Consider the following 26911-nt stretch of genomic DNA (forward strand, 5'->3'; position numbering starts at 1 on the left):
TGCCCAAGACTGGATAGCCACATAGATCTGTTAAGCTTGCCGCAGACTGGGTGGCCACATAGAGCTGTTAAGCTTTCCTTGGACAAATTGGGAGATGAATATTAATCTCCATGTATGCTTGAAAAACTCTGAACACTGTCGAAGCACAATTCACGCTCGCTTTTATTAAAACTCTGCAAGATGAAGATGTTTGCATGTGTTTATTAGGAGGTGTTTAGCTTGCATCTTGATGGATGTTTTTGTTCAGGACTTGAATGTATTAAATACTATTTTGTCAAATTGTAAGTAAGATTGCAATGTGTGGATCTTTAAATCAATTTTGTGGCAAAATTAGGCCTCATTTCCACTCTCAAAAAGGAATATATTTTTTCCCAAGTGACTTCCTAAAATTCTCAATTGAAGGTTAAACAATGAAATAAATAGACCTAATAGGATATTTGCATGATATTTTTACCTTTTTTCAGCCATTGACAACAACTCTAACAGCCAGCAAGACCTCTGGGCTGTCATCCTTGACTGCAGGCTCCACCCTTCTGTCACATGGCTCCACCTCTTCAATTGGCTCCTCCCTGCTGAACAAAAGATTGACAGCTGGTTCCACCCACATGGGTATAACCAAGGTTACACTTCAGTCTTCACTGACTGGTCCCTTATCCAATCTAAAGAGTTCATTACTCAGCACCCTTGACCAGACAAGCGATAAGGTCTCTACAACAACAAAACGTGTGGGTAAACCTAGTGCGAAAAAGGGCGGGAAGAAGGTGAGGCTGGCCAAGTATGAGGCTCCGCCCCCTGAGTATGATTTTACCAATGAGCTTCCGAGGGTGAAGAAAATGAAGGTGGCCAAGTTTACTCCACCCACGTTAGATCGCACGCTGATGGCAGGTGCTAAGGTGCATGATGTTAATGGAATCAAGGTATGACAGTGATATTTTTTACCATTTTTGAAATCGGGCTGGGCCCTTTGAATTGGGAAAAATCACGTATATTTGACTAAAATTGGGAAATTGGTTTGTGTTTTTATCTAACAAATACTTAAACATCTTAAAAGAAGTTTTCAATATTATAGTTACTGAGGTTTAACCCATAGATCTGCATAGGGTACTTAACAAAATGTTGCATTTTATGTATCAAAAAACCCGTAAATTGGTGATTTTTAAGCAGTTATTTAGGGAAAATATGTACTTATTGAAAATTTGCTTATGTCACTTTAATGGATTTCTGGATATATATTTTCTCTCAAAATAGTTCTTTGTCATAAACATTGTTTTTACTTAAATGTTTTGCAATTAAGAAATAAATGTGATTTTTCTGAGGTAATATATTCAAATGATTTTAGCCTACAACATTTAAAGAAAAACTTGTTGCATCAAAAAGGCAATTTATAGTGGCTGTGTACAACCAGTAACAGTTAAGGTTTTATGCTGCTTGCTGCTCTTGGAAATGAAGGTTTTAAAACTTGAATCTGATAAGGAAGGTCTTTAACGTAATTTGGGACTACAAACATGTCAAATCGGTATATAAGTGGTAAAGTGTAAGTCAATTAATACACTTTATTCTCTCCAGTTTGGCCTGGTAAATGCTGTCAGTGGGTCGCTGATATGCCAGCCCAATTTCCGCTTGGGTACGGACCTGACAAGGGTGACCTTGGTAACAATGGCTGACCAGGTCATCTGTTATGACCCAGAGTTCATTCTCAAGGTTAGTGGTCTGTGTAAGACATTTTTTGTTACTTTTATGGCCCATATATGAGCCTATTTCTGATAAATTGGACTTGATGCATGTGTGTAAAGTGTCAGATAAACTTGTGCAGACTGCATGGTTGACACTTCCTGCTTTTATAGAATTTGTTGTTTAAAGGAGGGCCATTATAAACAAAAATCACCCCAATGCCGAAAGTGTTGTCCTTGATTTGCTTGTGCAGACTGTATGGGCTAATCTGGTAGATTTACATGCATGAATAAAGCCCAGTTTTCCCAGAATGAAGATTGCTCAAAGTTGATCTGTAAAGACCCAGAGTTCATTCTCAAGTCTGTTAGGCTGTGCAGGTGCATGTTTGTAAAAAAAGAGGTACAAGACATAAGTGTAACTTAATTTATTATATACCTGTTAATGCATTTAACAAAATACACGTTGTATCAATCGTTAAAATAAAAAATCCCGTATTACGCTACTCGCTGTTTCCAATTCCGTATTACCATACTAGCCGGACTTCTTCGACACATTTAATGACGTCACATTACGCGCACCGAAAATAGAAATATTTTATATTATGAAATATATTACGTAGTACATAGTTTGACGTCATTTCTGTGACGAAACACAATAGTTTTATCTAAACTCTATGGAATTAAAGGACATTCCATCAGACGTGGTGTTTTTTAACAGTAAATTATTTGTTTAAAACATCGAACGAATTCGAAACTTATTTTGGAGTGTGTGTTTATCATGCATAAATGAATATTTCGATAGGAATACAATTAAATAGTGTGGTTTAAACTAAGTTTCGATAAAGACATGGAAGATAGAAGTGGAAGTGCATATTGTTTCAACGTTTTTGTTATAAACAGCGGATTAAAGTTGTCAACTTAATTGTTATAAACAGTGGATTAACGATGGCATTTATTAAGGTACGCGTGTCGGAAACCTGTGTTTTCCCGGTTTGAATGTTTACACGTTAATTTACATAAACTGTATTCATACGCGTCTTAAATAAACTATGGCGTACCGTTTTAGTCATTGTTTTGTCAGTTTTGTTGAAGTAAAAAATACAATTGTTAACTGTTTTCGTTAGTTGTTGTATATAATAAAAGGAATATTACGCTAGTCAATTGTTCCAAGAGTTTGTATCACTCTCGTGGCTTGTGCTATTTCGCATCACACTCGAGGCTCCGCCTCTCGTGTGACACGTCATCACACAAGCCACTCGAGTGATACAAACTCTTGGAACAATTGACTAGCGTAATATTCCGTATGTATTTAGCCTGTTTGTTGTGGTGAACAATGATTATTACGACACCATATGAGTCTTATTCTGGGAAAATGGGGCTTAATGCATGTGATGTTATGTCTTGCCAGATGGTCCTGTGCAGTCTGAACAGGCTCATCAACACACTTTCCACTTTTATGGTATTTTCAAAACAATAATCCAGTCTGGCGGATAGTCTCTTCCCTGATCAACCATTGCAGACTGCACATGCAAATATGGGATGACACTTTACCCACACATGCATATAGCTAAGTTTTCATAGAAAGAGGCTCATAGGAACAGGTGATCTTTTATAACCCAGAGTTCCTTCTCAAGGTCAGGGGTCTGTGTTTGTTTGTAGGGACATGTTTATAAAATAATGAGGTACGAGATGCATTTGTTACTTTTCTTGCCCATGTGGAACTATATGTCTTTGGCCACTTTTTTGTAATGAACAATTACTATTTCTGCACCATATGAGCCTCATTCTTGGAAAACAGGGCTTAATGCATGAGCAGAAAGTTTCATTCCAGATAAGCATGTGCAGGCTGAACAGACATATCAGGGACAACACTTTCCTCTTTAGAGGAATAAGTCCTTTTAAGTAGGTCTCTTCTAAACAAAAATCTCAGAATACGGCTCATCTGTTTGGCCTATTTGTTGTGATGAACGATGATTATTACTGCGCCATATAACATGATACATTTCACAGTCTGCTAATGACATTTTATGGATCCCTCAAGTTATGAACAAGTATAAATGCTTTTTATCTATTTAACAGAAAAAATAAGTCCTAATTGATTGTACTTTTAAGGAATCAAACAGAATACTGTAGAATATTTTATTTTTGTCCTCATGAAATGTCCTGGTTATTTAAAAATTGACTTTTTTGTATACATTGATTTTGGCCAAAAAAGATTATGAATTTGCATCACAATTTTTGTATAAGTGTGTTATACTTGTCTGTGATAAATTGCGGTAGACAGAGGGGGTCATTTGCAGGAGATTGGCCATGTTTATCACTTGCATTGACTAGTCCATGGTTATGAGTTTATAGTAACCGGGCCGTTTTATTACATGCCAATGAGCTAGAACATTGATATGATTAGCAGAATAAAACAACAGACACTATTACTATCAGTTGTTGATTGCATGTCGTCATGTTTCAAGGGCATTTATTGTTTTCAATCTGCCGCGTGTTGGCTGGGTAAAATGCAGCATCCCTTAAAACCGCAATACGCACACCGGGAATGAAGGATGTTAAAAATAAGGGCTTATTTTAACTTTTTAACTGAACAAAGTTTACTGTATCAATACAGCTTTACTGCATTAGTATTTTACACGAAATGTCTATTAAGCTTAAGAACACAATGTAATGTACTCTCCTTTGTTTAGTGTATGGATGTATCTGGATTCTGAAACTAACGCAGGATGTATGTGTGGATCACTTTGAATATTTAAAGGAGCCGTCAACCAGATTGACAAACAAAAAGAAATGTTCTATATTTTAGAACTTTTCTTTTTTCGTCAATCTGGTTGACGGTCCCTTTAGTGTCTTCCATGCCTACAGTAATTTAGTAGTACAAGATTCAAATATTGGGCATACATATTTGTTGGGATTTTAGATTAGAGGATCTAGAAGTAGTAGTTTTACAGTTTTACTAAGAAGTAGTAGTTTTACAGAAATGTCCCACCACTAATAGTAGTTTTACAGAAATGTCCCACCACTAATAGTAGTTTTACAGGAATGTCCCACCACTAATAGTAGTTTTACAGAAGTCCCACCACTAATAGTAGTTTTACAAAAATGTCCCACCACTAATAGTAGTTTTACAGAAATGTCCCACCACTAATAGTAGTTTTACAGAAGTCCCACTACTAATAGTAGTTTTACAGTACCATAATTGTTTTCATGTGAGATGATCTTTTTCGAAGCGTCTCAGGATACGTTGGCAAGTCTTTTCACAGGATTTTATTAAGGCAAAAGGGCGCCAACCTGTAACTGGGTTTGGGTTGGATTTTTTCACTTGATATGATGGGTCCAATAATTGTATGTTTATGTTATTTTACTGCTTAAACAAGCAAAAACAGAAACATTTGGGTACTGGAGTGTTCCTGAATAGAAAATTCAGACACAGGGGTGTCCCATTTTTAAAATTTATGCACAGGGATACACCTTATTTGGAAATACAGGCACATATGTACCACTGTGCTGAATGGCCCTTTGGAAAAGCTTGAGTGTCTAACAATAAATGAAGCTGCACTCTGGGAAATGGGGATTAATGCATGTGCACAAAGCGTCTTCCCAGGTTAGCCTTGCTAATAAGGGACTACACTTTACTCCTAATCATAATATTTGTTAAAAAGAGACTTAACCTATAAACAAATATTAAATTCCATATAAGTGTAAATTGTTGTTCCTGATATGCCTAAGTCGATTGCACAGGCTAATTTGGGATGAAACTTAACGCACATGCAGTAAGCCCACTTTTCCTATAATGAGGCTCATATAACATGATAAATGTTCCAGTCTGCTAAGGACTTTCTTTTGATCTCTTAGTCAGCCTTCAAATGTGAACCCTCAGCATCTCTATAAGTAATCATAAGGCCCTGTTTTCCCATGCATTATCTCCATTCCAGCTTGCACTCTTCAGTAGGAAACAGCTAAACATTAATAAAACCAGCAACTATCTGTTGTCCGTAGGGTCCTATAAGCCTGCCTGTGCATAATGAAAGTTTGTAGTGTCGTCCAAGATAAGCCTGTGCAGTCCAGACTAGCCTGTGCATAATGAAAGTTTGTAGTGTCGTCCAAGATAAGCCTGTGCAGTCGAGACTAGCCTGTGCATAATGAAAGTTTGTAGTGTCGTCCAAGATAAGCCTGTGCAGTCCAGACTAGCCTGTGCATAATGAAAGTTTGTAGTGTCGTCCAAGATAAGCCTGTGCAGTCCAGACTAATCAGGAACAACACTTTTGGCCTAAATTGGATTTTTGTTAAGAACGACGACACTGTACCCTCATGCATTAATTCATTTCAGCTTGCTCTGTACAGTAGGAAACAGCTCAACATTCGTACGACCAGCAACTTCCTGTTGGCTCTGGCCTCCCACATGCCGGCCTGTCGGCCATACCTGAAGAAGTACTTCAGTGCGGCCATCGCCTTGCCATCAGACTGGATCGAGGTGGCGGAGATATATTCGGTACGTGGAGTTGAGTTCTGAAAAAATGTTGGATAGAAGTCACAGAGATATATTCTGTAGTTAGATTTAAATTTTGAATGAAAGTTTGGATACAAGCAATGGAGATATATTCTGTAGGTAGATTTGAATTTTTATTGAAAGTTGGGATAGAAGCTGTGGAGATATATTCTGTAGGTAGATTTGAATTGTTATTGAAAGTTGGGATAGAAGCTGTGGAGATATATTCTGTAGGTAGATTTGAATTTTTATTGAAAGTTGGGGAAGAAGTCACGGAGATATATTCTGTCGATAGATTTGAATTTTGATTGAAAGTTGGGATAGAAGCAGTGGATATATATTCTATAGGTAGATTTGAACTTTGATTGAAAGTTGGGGTAGAAGTCACGGAGATATATTCTGTCAATAGATTTGAATTTTGATTGAAAGTTGGGATAGAAGCAGTGGAGATATATTCTGTAGTTAGATTTGAATTTTGATTGAAAGTTGGGGTAGAAGTCACGGAGATATATTTGGTAGGGTGAGTTGATAATTGAATGAATGAATGTTCAGCTTTTGCAAATGTTCTTATTATTATGAGTAGCGGTGGTGTGTTTGGTAGGTGAAGTTGAGTTTTGAATTCATGTTTGGTTGTTATACATTCTCTTCTGATTGTTAGTCACAGAGATATATTCAGTATGTGTGTTGAATTTTGAATGAATGAATGTTGGGCTTTTGAGTGTGAATTTTCTTGTGATTTTGGCATTATTTTGTTGCCATCTATGTAGTTACAGCAACATTATCTCCAACAATAGTTACTGATAATTAGTAATTTTTGGAGAATTAATACAAGTGTTATGTATTATTTTGTAAAGTGTAGTGTGAATAAATGTTCTTATTTTCTACTTAATACAAACATGTGAATGACAAGGGTACATGCATTTTCAGGCATATATTCAGATATGGTAATTAAGAGAACATGCATTTTCAGGCCTATAATTAGGTATGATAATTAAGGGTATGTTTATTTTCAGGCATTCCCAGAGAAGACACTCCCCCTGGGCTCACTGCCATCGGCTCTGAGGAAAGCCATGGTGACAAAGTTCCCTGACTTCGATAAATATCAGCTAGGTACACAGGCATAAATAACAAATAGGGTGAGGTGGGGTGGGGTGGTAACCAGGCACAATTTGCAGGGGGGGGGGGGGGGTGGTTGGGTGGGGATAATGATGCAGTGCTTCCCTTATAGGTTTATCATGTTTAAATACAATAAAGATGTTTGATAAAATTTGTATGAAACAAGCTGACCAATGGTGACATTTTCTGCCTAAACTAGATTTTCGGTAAAAACTAACTTCTTTTAAACAAAAAAATCCATAAAAGCAGAAAGTGTTGTCCTTGATTAACCTGTGCAGTCTGGGTCAACACTATTTGCACATAGACCTGGGCACCTGACAACTGTATGAAAAGATGTTTTATGATAAGCCTGCTGTAGAGTTAGAATTGTTATCTTGAAAAAACTGACATAGTAAGATATTATTTTAAACATGCAGTTTCTGAACATTAAAATAAAATGATTCCAACCAAGAACATATGTATGCACTTGCCATTTGTTATTATAATGCTAACAAGAGCACCGCATAACGGGTACCACGCTCGGCTGCGAAAGCTTGTCAGAAACTATTATTATTATTATATTTTTTTTAGAGGTCACAGTGACCTTGACCTTTGACCTAGTGACCCAAAATGAGTGTGGCGTGTAGAACTCATCAAGGTGCATCTACATATGAAGTTTCAAAGTTGTAGGTGGAAGCACTGTGATGTTAGAGGGAAAGTTAAAGTTTTATATTAGAGGTCACAGTGACCTTGACCCTTGACCTAGTGACCCAAAAATGGGTGTGGCGTGTAGAAGTCATCAAGGTGCATGTACATATGAAGTTTCAAAGTTGTAGGTGGAAGCACTATGATGTTAGAGGCAAAGTTAAAGTTTTATATTAGAGGTCACAGTGACCTTTACCTTTGACCTAGTGATCCAAAAATGGGTGTGGCGTGTAGAACTTATCAAGGTGCATGTACATATGAAGTTTCAAAGTTGTAGGTGGAAGCACTGTAATGTTAGAGGCAAAGTGAAAGTTTTATATTAGAGGTCAAAGTGACCTTGACCTTTGACCTAGTGACCCAAAAATGGGTGTGGCGTGTAGAAGTCATCAAGGTGCATGTACATATGGAGCTTCAAAGTTGTAGTTGGAAGCACTATGATGTTAGGGGCAAAGTTGAAGTTTTACATTAGAGGTCACATGTAGAACTCATCAAGGTGCATGTACATATGAAGTTTCAAAGTTGTATGTGGAAGCACTTTAATTTTAGAGCCAATGTAAAAGTTTTAGCACGAAGCCCAGGCGGCGGACGACAAGGAGGCTATGACAATAACTCGGGTTTTCTCTGAAAACTGCTGAGCTAATTAACACACTATTATGGGAAGTTGGGAGAAGACATCAATCATGGATTAAAGCGTTTTTTGAATCAATTCTTTATAATGCAGTTTTACCGGTTGTATTTAATAATGTTGACAAATTATAAGTAAACTAGATCATTGCATATATGTTTGAATCATATCAAATGATTGTACTACAAAACTGGATGTTTAATTGGATTTTTAATAATCCTCAAAAAAAAAACATGTCTGTGCGTGCGTAAGCACAGTTTTATAGAAATGTTAAAATAATAGGAAATACAAATAAGTTAATAAAAACTTAATTGAAAAGTGCTCATTATACCAAACGTACACACAGAATATCACACAAATAAATTGAGAACATGAAATGAACAGTTTTGTTTGAGAAAATCACCAAAATGATGTCTTTTACATGTTTGATGACTTATTCCCTTTTCACTTAATACAATGTATAATACTAGATTGTTATTGAAGCTAAATACAACCAGGGAAAATTGTTATTGAAGCTACGTACAACAAGGTAAATTGTTATTGCAGCATAGTACCGCAAGATAGATTATTATTGCAGCAAAGTACAACAAGGTAGATTGTTATTGCAGCAAAGTACAACAAGGTAGATTGTTATTGCAGCAAAGTACAACAAGGTAGATTGTACAACACAGTAAATTGTTATTGCAGCAAAGTACAACAAGGTAGATTGTTAATGCAGCAAAGTACAATGAGGTAGATTTTTATTGTAGCAAAGTACAAGGTATATTGTTATTGCAGCAAAGAACAACAAGGTAGAGTGTTATTGCAGCATAGTACAACAAGTTATATTTTTATTGCAGCAAAGTACAACATAGTACATTGCTATTGCAGCAAATAACAACAAGGTAGAGTGTTATTGCAGCAAAGTACATCAAGATAGATTGTTATTGCAGCAAAATACAACACAGTAAATTGTTATTGCAGCAAAGTACAACAAGGTAGATTGTTATTGCAGCAAAGTACAACAAGGTAGATTGTTATTGTAGCAAAGTGCAACAATGTAGATTGTAATTGCAATAAAGTACAACAAGGTAGATTGTAATTGCAGCAAAGTACAACAAGGTAGAGTGTTATTGTCGAAAAGTACAACAAGGTAGATTGTTATTGCAATAAAGTACAGCAAGGTAGATTGTTATTGCAGCAAAGTACAACAAGGTACATTGTTATTGCCAAAAAGTACAACAAGGTCGATTGTGATTGCAGCAAAGTACAACACTGTAAATTTTTAATTCAGCAAAGTACAACAAGGTAGATTGTTATTGCAAATAAGTACAACAATTAAGATTGTTATTGCAGCAAAGTACAACAAGATAGATTGTTATTGCAGCAAAGTACAACAAGATGTATTGTTATTGCAGCAAAGTACAACAAAGAGAGCTCTCAGAAGAAGAAGAAGAAGAAGCAGAAGAAATTAGAAGAAGGAAAAACCAACGACCCAGAGTCATCGGCCCCAACACGTGGCAGAGGTCGTGGTAGAGGTCGTGGCAGAGGGTCAGTAAATGTCTGAACATAAAAGCAACATCTGGGAAAATTTGGCTGTATGCATGTGCTTAAAGTGTCGTCCCAGATTAGCCTGTGTGGACTGCAGGGACGACAATTTCCACCAAGACTGGAATGTTGTTAGGAAGAGACTTCCTTTAAATGAAAAATTCCATTCAAGCAAAAGTGTTGTCCCTGATAAGCATATGCAGACTGCACAGGCTCTTGGATGATGGTTTATGCACATGAATTAAGCCCGGTTTTCCCAGAATGAGGCATTTATTAATCTTGTAAATTTGTTTTACATGAGCAGGTCAAAAATGTATTACACTGCTCATAGGCTCTGAAACTTTGAAAGTGCTTATATTTACAAACAAAAACATGCTCAAGTTGAAAAAATAGTCTTTTCTGAATTTTGCTTGGAAAATTTAATATAGATAAAACCTATAGAAACACAAAATTGAGCCCACCTATTTCCTAAAGCACAGTGCAATCAATGTGTGTCTAGTTCTCAAAATGTCTGTTGTGACTGGTTGTGTCAATATATCTTTGTCTGTTTCTATCCATAATAATTGTCTGGTTCCCTATATTTTGATTGTGTCTGGTTACCTCACACAGTCGAGGAAGAGGCACAGTTATCATTGAGAGTAGAGGATTGCACAACTTTAATATTTAGTATACTGTAACCTCCATCTCCACTGCCTCTTGTTCCCTGCTACAGTCGAGGCAGAGGTGGGCCCACTTTCGAGCCAGGAACCGGACGTTCCATACTGGAGGAGAAGGGATTGTTTGACTCGGATACAGACAGTGACACATCTGACTCTGATGAGGAATTCGAAAAACATAAGAAAGAACAGGTTGGTTTGTTGTTGCTTGTTTTTAATATTTGTGTATGTTTTTGTAAAAAAAGTAAAACCGATTTTTAGCTCGACTATTATATATGAAATATATATAGTGGAGCTATCCTACTCACCCCGGCATCGGCTTGAACTTGATCGCGAGCGTGAGCATGCAAATGTTAAAGTTTGTCTACCACCTCAAATATTTTCAATGTCCCTTGACATATTGCTTTCATATTTTGCAAACTTCTTTACCAACATGACCCCAATCTATAAACAAGAGCAGACAACTGTATCAAGCATTTTGTAAGAATTATGGCCCTTTTTTGTCCAAGTAACTGAATATTTTGTTAAATTTTGTGTTTAGATCCACTTGACTTCTAAAGTATCAAAGCTATTGCTTTCAAACTTCAAATATTTTCTTACTATCATGAGGGTACTGTACCTGGCAAGTTCAATTTGACCTTGATCTTTGAATGACCTTGACTCTCAAGGTCAAAAGAATACATTTAAGTTAAATTGCCATAACTTCTTTATTTATGATCAGATTGTATTAATACTTTGACAAAACAACGCTTACCTGAATACCACAATGGATTCCACCCAAACAATACCCTATGCCCCAACCCAGAATCCCTGCCCGCCCCCCCACCCATCCTTTTTTTATTTTTGAAAGATCGTCTAATAAATGACCACACCCCACATTATACCTCCCTCTCAACCTCCCCCCCCTACCCAACCCAAAAAGATTTTTTTTCTTTGAAACATGGTTAAAAAAACAAAAACAAATATTTATTATGCCCCCCTTCGAAGAAGAGGGGGTATATTGCTTTGCTCATGTCGGTCGGTCGGCCTGTCGGTCTGTCCACCAGGTGGTTGTCAGACGATAACTCAAGAACGCTTGGGCCTAGGATCATGAAACTTCATAGGTACATTGATCATGACTTGCAGATGACCCCTATTGATTTTGAGGTCACTAGGTCAAAGGTCAAGGTCACTGTGACCCGAAATAGTAAAATGGTTTTCGAATGATAATTCAAGAACGCATACGCCTAGGATCATGAAACTTCATGGGTAGATTGATCAAGACTCGCAGATGACCCCTATTGATTTTGAGGTCACTAGGTCAAAGGTCAAGGTCACGGTGACCCAAAATAGTAAAATGGTTTCCGGATGATAACTCAAGAATGCATATGCCAAGGATCATGAAACTTCATGGGTAGATTGATCATGACTCGCAGATGACCCCTATGGATTTTGAGGTCACTAGGTCAAAGGTCAAGGTCACGGTGACCCGAAATAGTAAAATGGTTTTAGGATGATAACTCAAGAACGCATATGCCTAGGATCATGAAACTTCACAGGTAGATTGATCATGACTTGCAGATGACCCCTATTGATTTTGAGGTCACAAGGTCAAAGGTCAAGGTCACGGTAACCCGAAATAGTAAAATGATTTTCGGATGAAAACTCAAGAACGCTTTTGCCTAGGATCATGACACTTCATAGGTACATTGATCGTGACTCGCAGATGACCCCTATTGATTTTCAGGTCACTAGGTCAAAGGTCAAGGTCACAGTGACAAAAAACGTATTCACACAATGGCTGCCACTACAACGGACAGCCCATATGGGGGGCATGCATGTTTTACAAACAGCCCTTGTTTACTTTATTTTTGAAGGACCGTCCCACCCAAGTTATTGCTATCAAACTTGAAATATAATCTTATTAGTTTGTTTTATGTCTTTACAAATGTTCAATGGATTGTGGAAAATATACCTGAACTATTACCTTGACCTTATTGAATAGTTTGAACAATTTCCCCATGATGGCTTATGTTATACTGTCAAGCACTCGAATAGTCGAGCGTGCTGTCCTCTGACAGCTCTTGTTTACATTTCACATTGTTGCAGTAATTTTTGCACATTAGCAATTTACTTATTCTTTGCCACGCTTTTGTAGATAATATGATAATATTTACTGGCCATTATGAATATTCCATTGTAATCTGTTGATAATCGTAGCCACTTTTAAATTTAAATTATTTTTTTGCATTATTGATACAGATAGTGGAAGACACTTGTATATATTCACATATCGAATAGTGAGAATTCAACCTTAACCGATAGCCTAAAGGTACAGCACAAAGCCACTTAGTGGTTGTTAAATAGTGACTTAAATTTTGAGGATTTTTTAATGTTTGTTCATATTTGACATAGATACATAGATTGAACAATATTTTGGAGATGATTCTATTTAAATGTCTCCATCAACATCAATATGATATAAATATATTCTTATATTAAGTGAAAAATAATTTTGTACCATTCATTAAAAAGACTTTATCACATATTTTGTATTTATGAAAATTTCATTAAATATATCAACTAACAAATTTAAAATGTATTTAATAGTCTTAACTAATTATAATAGCAAGAACAAAAGTTGAATAAAAAAGAGCGCCTTTCCTGTGATTTAAATCTGGGACCTCTAGTATTATCAGGATGCACACATTGTGTTTGTTACTTTGATGTATCCCTGTTCCATCCATGCATTATCAGGATGCAGAAATGGTTTTTGTTACTTTGATGTATTCCTGTTCCATCCCTGCATTATCAGCATGCAGACATCATGTTTGTTACTTTGATGTATTCCTGTTCCATCCATGCATTATCAGCATGCAGACATCATGTTTGTTACTTTGATGTATTCCTGTTCCATCCCTGCATTATCAGCATGCAGACATTGTGTTTGTTACTTTGATGTATTCCTGTTCCATCCCTGCATTATCAGCATGCAGACATTGTGTTTGTTACTTTGATGTATTCCTGTTCCATCCATGCATTATCAGCATGCAGACATCATGTTTGTTACTTTGATGTATTCCTGTTCCATCCATGCATTATCAGGATGCAGACATCATGTTTGTTACTTTGATGTATCCCTGTTCCATCCATGCATTATCAGGATGCAGAAATGGTTTTTGTTACTTTGATGTATTCCTGTTCCATCCCTGCATTATCAGCATGCAGACATCATGTTTGTTACTTTGATGTATTCCTGTTCCATCCATGCATTATCAGCATGCAGACATCATGTTTGTTACTTTGATGTATTCCTGTTCCATCCCTGCATTATCAGCATGCAGACATTGTGTTTGTTACTTTGATGTATTCCTGTTCCATCCCTGCATTATCAGCATGCAGACATTGTGTTTGTTACTTTGATGTATTCCTGTTCCATCCATGCATTATCAGCATGCAGACATCATGTTTGTTACTTTGATGTATTCCTGTTCCATCCATGCATTATTAGCATGCAGACATCATGTTTGTTACTTTGATGTATTCCTGTTCCATCCCTGCATTATCAGCATGCAGACATTGTGTTTGTTACTTTGATGTATTCCTGTTCCTCCCTGCATTATCAGCATGCAGACATTGTGTTTGTTACTTTGATGTATTCCTGTTCCATCCCTGCATTATCAGCATGCAGACATTGTGTTTGTTACTTTGATGTATTCCTGTTCCATCCCTGCATTATCAGCATGCAGACATTGTGTTTGTTACGTTGATGTATTCCTGTTCCATCCCTGCATTATCAGCATGCAGACATTGTGTTTGTTACTTTGATGTATTCCTGTTCCATCCCTGCATTATCAGCATGCAGACATCATGTTTGTTACTTTGATGTATTCCTGTTCTATCCCTGCATAATCAGGACGCAGACATCATGTTTGTTACTTTGATGTATTCCTGTTCCATCCCTGCATTATCAGCATGCAGACATTGTGTTTGTTACTTTGATGTATTCCTGTTCCATCCCTGCATTATCAGCATACAGACATTGTGTTTGTTACTTTGATGTATTCCTGTTCCATCCCTGCATTATCAGGATGCAGAAATGGTGTTTGTTACTTTGATGTATGCCTGTTCCATCCCTGCATTATCAGCATGCAGACATCATGTTTGTTACTTTGATGTATTCCTGTTCCATCCCTGCATTATCAGGATGCAGACATCATGTTTGTTACTTTGATGTATTCCTGTTATCCCTGCATTATCAGGATGCAGAAATGGTTTTTGTTACTTTGATGTATTCCTGTTCCATCCCTGCATTATCAGCATGCAGACATCATGTTTGTTACTTTGATGTATTCCTGTTCCATCCCTGCATTATCAGCATGCAGACATTGTGTTTGTTACTTTGATGTATTCCTGTTCCATCCCTGCATTATCAGCATGCAGACATTGTGTTTGTTACTTTGATGTATTCCTGTTCCATCCATGCATTATCAGCATGCAGACATCATGTTTGTTACTTTGATGTATTCCTGTTCCATCCATGCATTATCAGCATGCAGACATCATGTTTGTTACTTTGATGTATTCCTGTTCCATCCCTGCATTATCAGCATGCAGACATTGTGTTTGTTACTTTGATGTATTCCTGTTCCATCCCTGCATTATCAGCATGCAGACATTGTGTTTGTTACTTTGATGTATTCCTGTTCCATCCCTGCATTATCAGCATGCAGACATTGTGTTTGTTACTTTGATGTATTCCTGTTCCATCCCTGCATTATCAGCATGCAGACATTGTGTTTGTTACTTTGATGTATTCCTGTTCCATCACTGCATTATCAGCATGCAGACATCATGTTTGTTACTTTGATGTATTCCTGTTCCATCCCTGCATTATCAGCATGCAGACATTGTGTTTGTTACTTTGATGTATTCCTGTTCCATCCCTGCATTATCAGCATGCAGACATTGTGTTTGTTACTTTGATGTATTCCTGTTCCATCCCTGCATTATCAGCATGCAGACATTGTGTTTGTTACTTTGATGTATTCCTGTTCTATCCCTACATAATCAGGACGCAGACATCATGTTTGTGTCTTTGATTTATTACTGTTCCATCCCTGCATTATCAGCATGCAGACATTGTGTTTGTTACTTTGATGTATTCCTGTTCCATCCCTGCATTATCAGCATGCAGACATTGTGTTTGTTACTTTGATGTATTCCTGTTCCATCCCTGCATTATCAGCATGCAGACATTGTGTTTGTTACTTTGATGTATTCCTGTTCCATCCCTGCATTATCAGCATGCAGACATCATGTTTGTTACTTTGATGTATTCCTGTTCCATCCCTGCATTATCAGGGCACAGACATCATGTTTGTTACTTCGATGTATTCCTGTTCCATCCCTGCATTATCAGCATGCAGACACCATGTTTGTTACTTTGATGTATCCCTGTTCTATCCCTACATAATCAGGACGCAGACATCATGTTTGTGTCTTTGATTTATTCCTGTTCCATCCCTGCATTATCAGCATGCAGACATCATGTTTGTTACTTTGATGTAATCCTGTTCTATCCCTGCATAATCAGGACGCAGACATCATGTTTGTGTCTTTGATTTATTCCTGTTCCATCCCTGCATTATCAGGATGCAGAAATTGTGTTTGTTACATTGATGTATTCCTGTTCCATCCCTGCATTATCAGGACGCAGGCAGTAATTGTGTTTGTTACTTTGATGTCATCTCATTCCATCCCTGCATTATCAGGATGCAGACATCATGTTTGTTATGCCCCTGAAGGAGGGCATATAGTGATCGTACTGTCCGTCTGTCTGTCTGTCATTCCGTCACACTTTGCGTTTAGGTTTCGAAAAATGCTAATAACTTCTATGTCGCTTCAGATAGCAACTTGATATGTCTCATGCATTTGTATCTCATAGAGCTGCACATTTTGAGTGGTGAAAGGTCAAGGTCATCCTTCAAGTTCAAAGGTCAAAAAAACAAATCCAAGGGAAGTAATAAGCTTCAAAGGGAGATAATTATCTGTACCTTCAAAATAATAATTTTTTTAATAATAAATCAAAGCGGCGCAGTAGGGGTCATTGTGTTTCTGATAAACACATCTCTTGTTACTGTCATGTATTCCTGTTCCTTCCCCTTGTTATCAGGATGCAAGCATCATGTTTGTTACTGTGATGTAATCCTGTTCCTTCCCCTTGTTATCAGGATGCAGGCATCATGTTTGTTACCATGATGTAATCCTGTTCATTTCCATTGTTATCAGGATGCAAACATTGTGTTTGTTACTTTGATGATATCCTGTTTCTTCCCAGTGTTATCAGGATGCAGACATCATGTTTATTACTGTGATGTAATCCTGTTCCTTCCCCATTTATCAGGATACAGGCATCGTGTTTGTTACTTTGATGTTATCCTGTTCCATCCCTGCATTATCAGCATGCAGGCATTGTGTTTGTTACTTTGATGTTATCATGTTCCTTCCCCTTGTTATCAGGACGCAGGCATCGTGTTTGTTACTTTGATGTTATCATGTTCCTTCCCCGTGTTATCAGGATGCAGGCATCGTGTTTGACGAGGGAGAGAGTCCGGAGCAGCTCCAGAAGGCCAGTTTTACCCTGAAGCAGCTCATCCGTAAACTGCACATCACAGAGCCCGTGGAACACGTCATGTGCCTCATAGGGAAAAAGTGAGTAATATGGGTAAACAGGGCTTAATGCATGTGCGTAAAGTGTCATCCCAGATTAACCTGGGCAGCCCTCATAGGCTAATCAGGGACAACACTTTCCACCTTGACTGGATTTTTGTCTGTAAATGGCATAACTGAGAATGTGGACCAGATGATGTATATCATCAGGAAAAAGTGAGTACAATGGGAAAATGGGGTTTAATGCATGTGTGTAAAGTACTGTCCCAGATTAGTCTGTGCAGTTTGGATTGGCTAATCAGGGACAAAACTTTCACCTATATAATAAGGAAACTGCACATCACAGAGCCGGTGGAACACATCACTTTCCACATTGGGATTTTACGTTTCCGATTAAAATTGAATGTATATCCTTAATATGAGCCTGCTATTCAAAGACCTTACTTAATGTATAAACGTAAAGTATATAGTCCGCCTTGACTGGATTGTCGTTAAGATAAGACTTTCTTTAAAAAATTAAAAAATTAAAAATAAAAGTACGTTAAAAATGGAAAGTGTTGTCCCTGATTAGCCTGTTAAGAATGAACAGGTTCATCTCGATGACACTTGACACACAGACATTAAGATCTGTTTTTACATAGCGCTGCTCTTATGGTTTTATGCCACAGGCATTTTGATGTGAAAGGCATATAGATGTTGTCATGTTTGTATAATATACTTACGGCTTTTCACCAGGCTCACAAAAGCAAGGTTTAGTGATACATTTTATGGACAGTTTAGTTTGAGTTAGTGTTTTATCCGTCTGAAACAAGCTTTTATGTAAATATAATTTTGCTGTAAAAAAGAAAGAAAGTCTTAATAAACCAGCTTTATGAGAAGCTCCTAAACATTTTTCCAATTTTTATTTTTACTTAACGATAGTCTGTATATACCAAGGCTAATTATTGAATTCATGTATTTATTGCTGTGCACCCACTAACTGAATGTGTCTTAAGTGTTGTCCCAGATTAGCCTGTGTACTTTGCACAGGCTAATAGTCAGGAATGACACTTTCCACTTTTATGTTTTTTGTGTAAAGGAAGTCTCGTCTTGTCTAGGCAGAAAGTGTCATCCCTGATTAGCCTGTGCGGAATGCGGACATTTAACACACATGCACTTAGCCCTGTTTTGCCAGAGCAAGACTCTTATGATTTCACTGTGTACAGATACCCGGCTACAATGGATGAATTCTACCGTAGTCGTCTGCCCGGAACGTTTGAGGGGGAGAGGGCGGGAAAGCGTATGAAACTTCCCATACCTGAGACCTGGGAGACGCAGGTGTCCTTGAAGGGGAACAAGGCAAAAACATGGGAAGAACTGCTGGGTACGAACATTGTGCATTGTTAACAATTCATGTAAAACTATGTAGGTAGCTGTCACTTAGTGGATATGTCTGAGTAGCAACCGTGAGGTCACAGGTAAGTTCCCGACTGTGGGAGAATTCTTTAGGTCTTCGTTAAAGACTGCAAGTATTGGTTCTACCAAGGAAACATACTCAACAGTGTTTAAATAATCCTTAGGCTTTAGATTCAAGTGAACTTAAATTAATAGATAAATATGTTTAAATTAATTTGATGCTAATAACATGAATAAAATTATACTTAATTAACTTTGCCGTTATTCACCAAATCTTTGAAGAGAAAGTTTATAATAATTTGTGCACAAATAAAACCTTCAGATTATATTACTTTTTTGAAAGCAATTTAATTCCATTTACACAAGGATAAAATATTGCTCATCGCAGTATTTGTTTGTTTTGCAGTTTTGCAACATTTAAATTGTAAAATACCTGAGCATGAAATAGCCAGTACCTTGAATTAAAGGAGTTTTCTCCTGTTTTTTCCCATAGAGCTTTATGACCCAGGCCCTGGCTCCATATTTTTCAATGATTGTTAGCCCCGACTTGGGAAAACTGGGCCTAATCCTTGTGCGTATGTCATCTTAGGTTAGCCTAAACAGGTCACACAGGCTTATCAGGATGACACGTTACCCACATGCATTTACATTTGTACCCTGTTTTCCCAAAATGAGGCTGTATTTAATAATTGGTTGCTGAAGAGGTGTTTTTTTTGCAACATCAGACTCTACATAGACATTCATAGCTAATCCTAGACATTAGGACAGGAATGTTACAAACAAACTTAATTGCAGAAGTGACTTTACATGGCATTTTCTAACCTCAATGTGTAGCCTTTATAAGGTCATACAAACAAACATCATTGCAGAAGTGACTTTACATGGCATTTTCTAACCTCATGTTGTAGCCTTTATATTCCCAATAGCAAAACTATCTTAATTTCCAAAGCTGTATCCAAAATAAAAATTGATGGTTTAAATCTCAAATGTTTTTAAACATTAATTCAATGTACAAATAAAGACTTATAAAGTTGTAAGAACCATTTTTATGATTTGTTTACATTCCTGGGGAGTTTCTGTTTTCAGTTATATCAAATAATTTTTCCTAAATCATTTCTTCAACAAGTAAATGTTTTCCCAATTCAGCAACATTAAAATTCTCATTTCCACTGGGAAAGGTCATATTCTAAACAGTGAGAAAAAGCCCTGCTTTATGATATCACTAAGACATATTCATATGAGACTCCTGTGAGAATGGAGGCAAATTCATGTGGATAAAGTGTTGTTCCAGATTAATTATCTGGAAAAAACACTGCCTGCTTATGGGATTTTTGTTTAAAGGAAGTCTCTTCTAAAAGAAAATCAAATTTATGCGCAAAGCACACTGCACTGGCTAATCTGCGATGACACTACGCACATAAATTAAGCCCAGCTTTCCCAAAATGAACCCTGAATAGAATCAGGGCTTTTTTTCTTTCTTTAGCAAAGGCCTTATATAGGCTCCTTCCCCAAGAGAAAGACTTCTTCCCCTAAGAGAATTTTTTAAAATGATGTAATTTTCTCCAATTTTCAAGCTTACTTTGGAAAATTTCTACCCCTTTTTCAGTTTTGTTGATAATTTTTTCCCCAAATTTCCCCAATTAAAATAAAAAGGCACCGAAATACCACACAAAATATGTAACTTTCATATGAAAAAATCAAGCCTCCTTTTCCCAGAGCGCAGCTATTATACATGTAATAGCTGTGTACAATACTGTCTGTTTCAGACCACAAGAAGCTTCCATTCATCAGCTATTATACATGTAATAGCTGTGTACAATACTGTCTGTTTCAGACCACAAGAAGCTTCCATTCATCAGCTAATATACATGTAATAGCTGTGTACAAAACTGTCTGTTTTAGACCACAAGAAGCATCCATTCATCAGCTAATATTCATGTAATAGCTGTGTACAATACTGTCTGTTTCAGACCACAAGAAGCTTCCATTCATCAGCTGATATACATGTAATAGCTGTGTACAATACTGTCTGTTTCAGACCACAAGAAGCTTCCATTCATCAGCTAATATTCATGTAATAGCTGTGTACAATACTGTCTGTTTCAGACCACAAGAAGCTTCCATTCATCAGCTAATATACATGTAATAGCTGTGTACAATACTGTCTGGTTCAGACCACAAGAAGCTTCCATTCATCAGCTAATATACATGTAATAGCTGTGTACAATACTGTCTGTTTCAGACCACAAGAAGCTTCCATTCATCAGCTAATATACATGTACCGGTAATAGCTGTGTACAATACTATCTGTTTCAGACTACAAGAAGCTTCCATTCATCAGCTAATATACATGTAATAGCTGTGTACAATACTGTCTGTTTCAGACCACAAGAAGCTTCCATTCATCAGCTAATATACATGTAATAGCTGTGTACAATACTGTCTGTTTCAGACCACAAGAAGCTTCCATTCATGGCGATGTTGCGAAACCTGCGTAACCTGATCAAGGCAGGCATATCCCACAAGCATCACACAGGGGTCATACGACGACTCACTGACGAGGTATGGCTGGCGATTAATTTAACTCTCGGCTTTATAACCCAAAGAGAGCCGCCATAGCAAAAATCATCAAAGGCTCTGGGAGTACGTTTATATGGACTAGGCTGGCGATACATAGATTTATTCTTGGTCTGTTTTCAACAAACAATTCTTAGACTTAAGTTTATAAATAAAGAATATTCATTTAATTAGAATATGAAAGAATTGTTTTAATTAAGTCAAACTTGGCCCCTATGTTCATCATTCTTCATGAAGAACATTCTGTTTAGGAAATTATCACCAGCTGTAGCCTGTATATATTGACCTGATCATGGTCTTGGTTGTTAGTCTAAAGTAAAATATGGCGTTGACAGCACAGAAGGTTTTTGAGTTGGAGAATGGTATTTCATTGAAATAGCTGAGCAGGAAACTCACTAGCACTGACTTAGGCTTGAGACCCTTCTCCTTCTTTCTCTTCTGTTTCACTGCCCACCATGAGTTTTCAGCTGTCAGTTTCTCCTTCTTAGCCCCTCCTTCCCCAGCTCTACCCCGCCCTCATCTGATGAAGATTTCCATATCAGATACAATAAAAGTTCCTAAATTAACCATGCATTTATAAGATGCAGATTTCCAAGGTCATCACATATTGAACTTGAATGTCCCAGAAATAATGAAACTGTGTATACCTGTTTTATCTGAACAAAGCTTTTATCACATGAAATTGCATACAAACTGGATAATTTGTGGACAGAGTGAATATTTAAAATTCTAAGGCAGTTAAGTGAATGATTTGCTCCTTAAAACTAAAGTACTTGTTTAATAATTCTTGAAAGTGCCACAGAAACGACTCTTTAAAAGCAATTATGTGGATAATGGAAACTTTTGCAGACTGGGATTTCTAAACCTATGTGACGATTTACAATAAAAACTATTGCATCAAACAAAAGCCGGAAACAATTGAAACAAAGAATGATGTTTACCAGACCATTTGTGGATATCCAGTGTATGGTACATTATAATGCCAACGATGTCAAATGCTTTGAACTTTGAATGCCATGTTTTAGCATTTCTGAGAGGTTATGTATGATGCCAAAGGGGCTGTTTTTCAAATGCAAATGCCCAAAATTAGAGGAGTATTTCAAGGTGTTCCTTTTTTGGCAACACGTCAATGCAAAAACAATTAGGCAGAAAACACATTAACATTTCAGTTTTTGTCATTGCATATATGTGCTTATGTTTGTCTTTGACAAAATGTTTTTTTGTGTATGCTATGCTGCTACATGTATATTGATTTTAAACATGTATTTAGCTCACCTGAATTTTAAATTGAAAATGTCTATTATGGATATTTAGGATAGCACAATGATTTCTGCAATTTAGTACTGAGAAAAGCGTTTTGTAAATGAATAATGCGCACTAACTTGGTAAATTGCAATTTGGGGGGTTAAAAATGCCATGGTTAAACCCCTTAGTAGTGTGTGCTTCTAATTAAATCATTGTGCGTCTTTGTTTCAGAAACAAGTCATAAACAGCAAGCAGTTTCCATTCAGATTTTTCTCAGCCTACGAAGTTTTGGAACAACTGTTACTGGAATATGAAAAATCCCGTGAGTTAATCGTATATCTTTTTATGCCCCTAATAGGGTGCCATATAGCAGTATTCCGTCCGTCTTTAAGTCTGTCCTTTTGGCATTCTGTTTTCTGGAGGTTTGTTACGCAATGCTTCAATATATTGAGCTGATTTTTGATATGTGAGTCCACCTACATGAGCTGCAGACTAAGTGTGAAATTTGTTCTGGTCCATTGATTTTTGGTGAAGTTATGGGCCTTGGACTAGACATTTCTCTATAATAACCATTTTCTGAAGGTTTTTCATGCAACACTTTCAGATATTGAGCTGATTTTTACTATGTGAGTCTACCTATATGACCTTCATATGAAGTGTGAATTTCGTTCTGGCCCATTGACTTTTGGCAAAGTTACGGGCCTTAGATGTGTGTTTCAATGTGTCCTAAAATATTTTGTGTATTTTGAGAACAGTTTTTAGTATTTAAACTTTTGAACATGAAAAACAATTCATTTTAAGTTTCTGACAAGTGTAATTACAGTATCTCATTTTATATACTGAACAACAAAACAGGGGTGGTATATTCAATTTACTAAAAATGTCTGTCCGTATGTAAACACATACTTGTTTATGAATGAAGTCATACATTTGTCAACATACAACTTTCAAACTTTCATGCATAGTTCCTTATGATATGACGCTGTTTGTGTGTGCATTTATTTTTATTATTTTGCATTAAAGCCACACACCTTGAAATGAAATACATGGCATAGTAAATTTAAGTATAAATAAGAAACATATTTTATATATGCCAATAAGAATATATTTGGTGGTAACAAGGTAGAAATCCGTCTTTTTTGCGCTTTAAAACTTAAAAATAATCGCGTTTGTCAAAATGGACGTATACGTCTAGAAATACTACTTTCGGTTTTAAAAGCCGTACCGTTTGAAAAATAATAAATTACTTGCTAACAAGGCTATAGATTTAATTTTATCTATGCCAATAAGAACATATCTGGTGGTGACAAGGTAGAAATCTGTCTTTTTTGCGCTTTAAATCTTTAAAATAATCACGTTTGTCGGAATAGACATATACATATAGAATTCCTACTTTTGGTTTGAAAATAAAAAAAAAAAAAATTACTTGCTTACTAGGCTAAAGATTTATTACAATTTTGCACACTTTCAAGTTGCAGCTATATGTATTGATTAACATGTATATCATTTCAAGGTGTGTGGCTTTAAAGTTGCTTAAATTATTCCCCTTTTCAATTGTGTTTGTTCTATCTCATGAATATGAATATGAGGATTGTGTTTTGAAAATCGGGCTTCATGCGTGTGCCTAAAGTGTTGTTAAAGATAAGCCTGTTCAGTCTACACATACTAATCAGGTACGACCCTCTCCGCTAAAATGTTATTTTTCATTTTAAAGAAGTATTTTCTTAGGAAAAATATAGTTTAGGCAGAAAGCCAAAGCCTGACTAGCCTGTGCGCATAGTCCAATTATTTTTGAGTGTCTGACAAGCGTTATAATGGTTTCTTATTATCATCCCCCGCCATAGGCAGAGGGATATTGTTTTGGCGTTGTCTGTCCGCCCGTCCTTCCGTCCGTCCAGCCGGCACTTTTGTGTCCGGAGCCATATCTTGGAAGTGCTTTGGCAAATTTCATTGAAACTTGGTATGAGTATATATATGGATAAGAGGATGATGCATTCCAAATGGCATTATACACCATCGAATAATAGCGGAGTTATGGCCCTTTGTATTTTGAAAAAAGGCTTTTTTTGTGTGTCCTGATCCATTTTTAGCTCAGTTATTTAAAAAAAAAAATTATGAGCTATTTTCATCACCTTGGCGTCGGCGTCCGGTTAAGTTTTGCGCTTAGGTCCACTTTTCTCAGAAAGTATCAATGCTATTGCATTCAAACTTGGAACACTTACTTACTATCATGAGGGGACTGGGCAGGCAAAGTTAGATAACTCTGGCCTGCATTTTGACAGAATTATGTGCCCTTTTTATACTTAGAAAATTGAACATTTTGGTTAAGTTTTGTGTTTAGGTCCATTTTATTCCTTAAGTATCAAAGCTATTGCTTTCATACTTGCAACACTTACTAACTATCATAAGGGGACTGTGCAGGCAAAGTTATGTAACTCTGACTGGCATTTTGACAGAAATGTCTCAACAAAATCTTGAACGAGTTAGAAAATGGTTTCAGTTGGTTGAAAAACATGGCCCCCAGGGATGGGGCATTTTACCTTATACCTCTTCAGTAAAAACTGATTAACATTCTTAAAGTCACATTTATAGTCCAATCTTAATGAAACTTGGTCAGAACATTTGTTCAAATGATGTCTTGGATGAGTTCGAAAATGGTTTCGGTCTTATGAAAAGCATGGCCACCAGGGGTCGGGGCATTTTCCCTAATATGGCTATTGTAAAATCTTGTTTACACTTTAAAGGCCACATTTATTGTCTGATCTTCATACAACTTGCTTAGAAGATTTTTCCCAATGATGTCTTGGATGAGTTCGAAAATGGTTCTGGTTGGTTGAAAATCATGGCTGCCAGGGGGCGGGTCGTTTTTCCTAATTTGGGTATAGTAACACACTCAAGAAGACACATTTTAATATTGTCCAATATTAATTAAACTTGGTCAGAATATTTATTTGAATTATATCTTGGATGAGTATGAAAATCGTTCCAGACTGTTAAAATACATGGCTGCCGGGGGCGGGGCATTTATCCTTATAAGGCTATAGTAAGACCTTGTAAACACTCTAAAAGTTACATTTATATTTCAATCTTCATGAAACTTGGTCTGAAAATTTGTTCTAAAGATATCTTGGGCTGCACAGAACAGGTTAGTTCCTTGGAATCTCAGGTGAGTGACTTTGGGCTTTCCAGGCCCTCTTGTTTCAAATTATTATTTCTATCACCTGAGTATTACAAATCGCTACATGTTACACATGGCAACTTGGATGTAGGTCTTTGTCCTTTATTTGAAAAGTTCTTGTTAATCATGGTTTTCTTGTTCTGTGAAAACTGGGCTAAATGCATGAGCATTAAGTGCCTTAAAAGATTTACCTGTGCAGCTTGCGCAGGCTCATCAGGGATGACATTTAGCACTTTTATTGCATTTTTCTTAAAAAGTCTCTTCTAAACGAAAATTCAGTTAGACTGCACAGGCTAAGTTGGGACGACACTTTACGCACATGCATAAAGCCCAGTTTTACCAGAACAAGGCTCATATGAAGAATCACTACATATTGTTTGTGGCAATTGGGATGTAGGTATTTTTTCCATACTGTGAAAAGCTCCTTATTAATGATTGCCTCATTACAGAAGCAGCAATTGTCCAGGCAGCTGTAGAGGAGACCAGTACAGGGGGGACCCCCTCAAGCTCAGCCCCCAGGGGGTCAGGCAGGGGGAGGGGCAGGGGCAGAGGGAGGGGCAGAGGGGGCGGTGCTGGGGAAGGAGGGGCTAAGAAGGAGAAGCTGACAGCTGAAAACTGGTGGGCAGTGAAACAGAAGAGAAAGAAGGAGAAGGGTTCCAAGCCAAAGTGAGTGCGAGTGATACACTTCTTAAATTTTAAGACTGGATAATTTTGCATTTAGATTTTGAAATGTAAAAAGATACCTATAGAGGTGTGTAAGCTTTAAAGTCAATAAGAGCCTGGCTCTGGGAAAACAGGGTGTTTAACATGTATGTAAAGTGTTGTCCCTGAGTAGCATGTGCAGTTTGACAGGGTGTTTAACATGTATGTAAAGTATTGTCCCTGAGTAGCATGTGCAGTTTGACAGGGTGTTTAACATGTATGTAAAGTGTTGTCCCTGAGTAGCATGTGCAGTTTGACAGGGTGTTTAACATGTATGTAAAGTGTTGTCCCTGAGTAGCATGTGCAGTTTGACAGGGTGTTTAACATGTATGTAAAGTGATGTCCGTGAATAGCATGTGCAGTTTGACAGGGTGTTTAACATGTATGTAAAGT

The 26911-nt window shown here is 37.0% G+C and overlaps 1 protein-coding gene across 2 annotated transcripts in view; it reads left to right on the forward strand.

Moving 5' to 3' along the window:
* The window catches only part of LOC127841230 (telomerase protein component 1-like), a 153018-nt gene that overhangs the window by 10891 nt on the left and 115216 nt on the right, over window positions 1-26911 (forward strand). For both annotated transcript variants that reach the window (XM_052369888.1, XM_052369889.1), the window contains 11 exons: window positions 465-917; window positions 1567-1701; window positions 6004-6165; window positions 7176-7272; window positions 9985-10117; window positions 10827-10962; window positions 17330-17463; window positions 18627-18784; window positions 21269-21378; window positions 22870-22960; window positions 26266-26482. In XM_052369888.1, the coding sequence (XP_052225848.1) occupies window positions 465-917; window positions 1567-1701; window positions 6004-6165; window positions 7176-7272; window positions 9985-10117; window positions 10827-10962; window positions 17330-17463; window positions 18627-18784; window positions 21269-21378; window positions 22870-22960; window positions 26266-26482 (1826 nt within the window). The remainder of the gene's footprint in view (window positions 1-464; window positions 918-1566; window positions 1702-6003; window positions 6166-7175; window positions 7273-9984; window positions 10118-10826; window positions 10963-17329; window positions 17464-18626; window positions 18785-21268; window positions 21379-22869; window positions 22961-26265; window positions 26483-26911) is intronic.

The sequence above is a fragment of the Dreissena polymorpha genome, chromosome 8 (genome assembly GCF_020536995.1).
Source record: "Dreissena polymorpha isolate Duluth1 chromosome 8, UMN_Dpol_1.0, whole genome shotgun sequence".
NCBI classification, from domain to species: Eukaryota; Metazoa; Mollusca; class Bivalvia; order Myida; family Dreissenidae; genus Dreissena; species Dreissena polymorpha.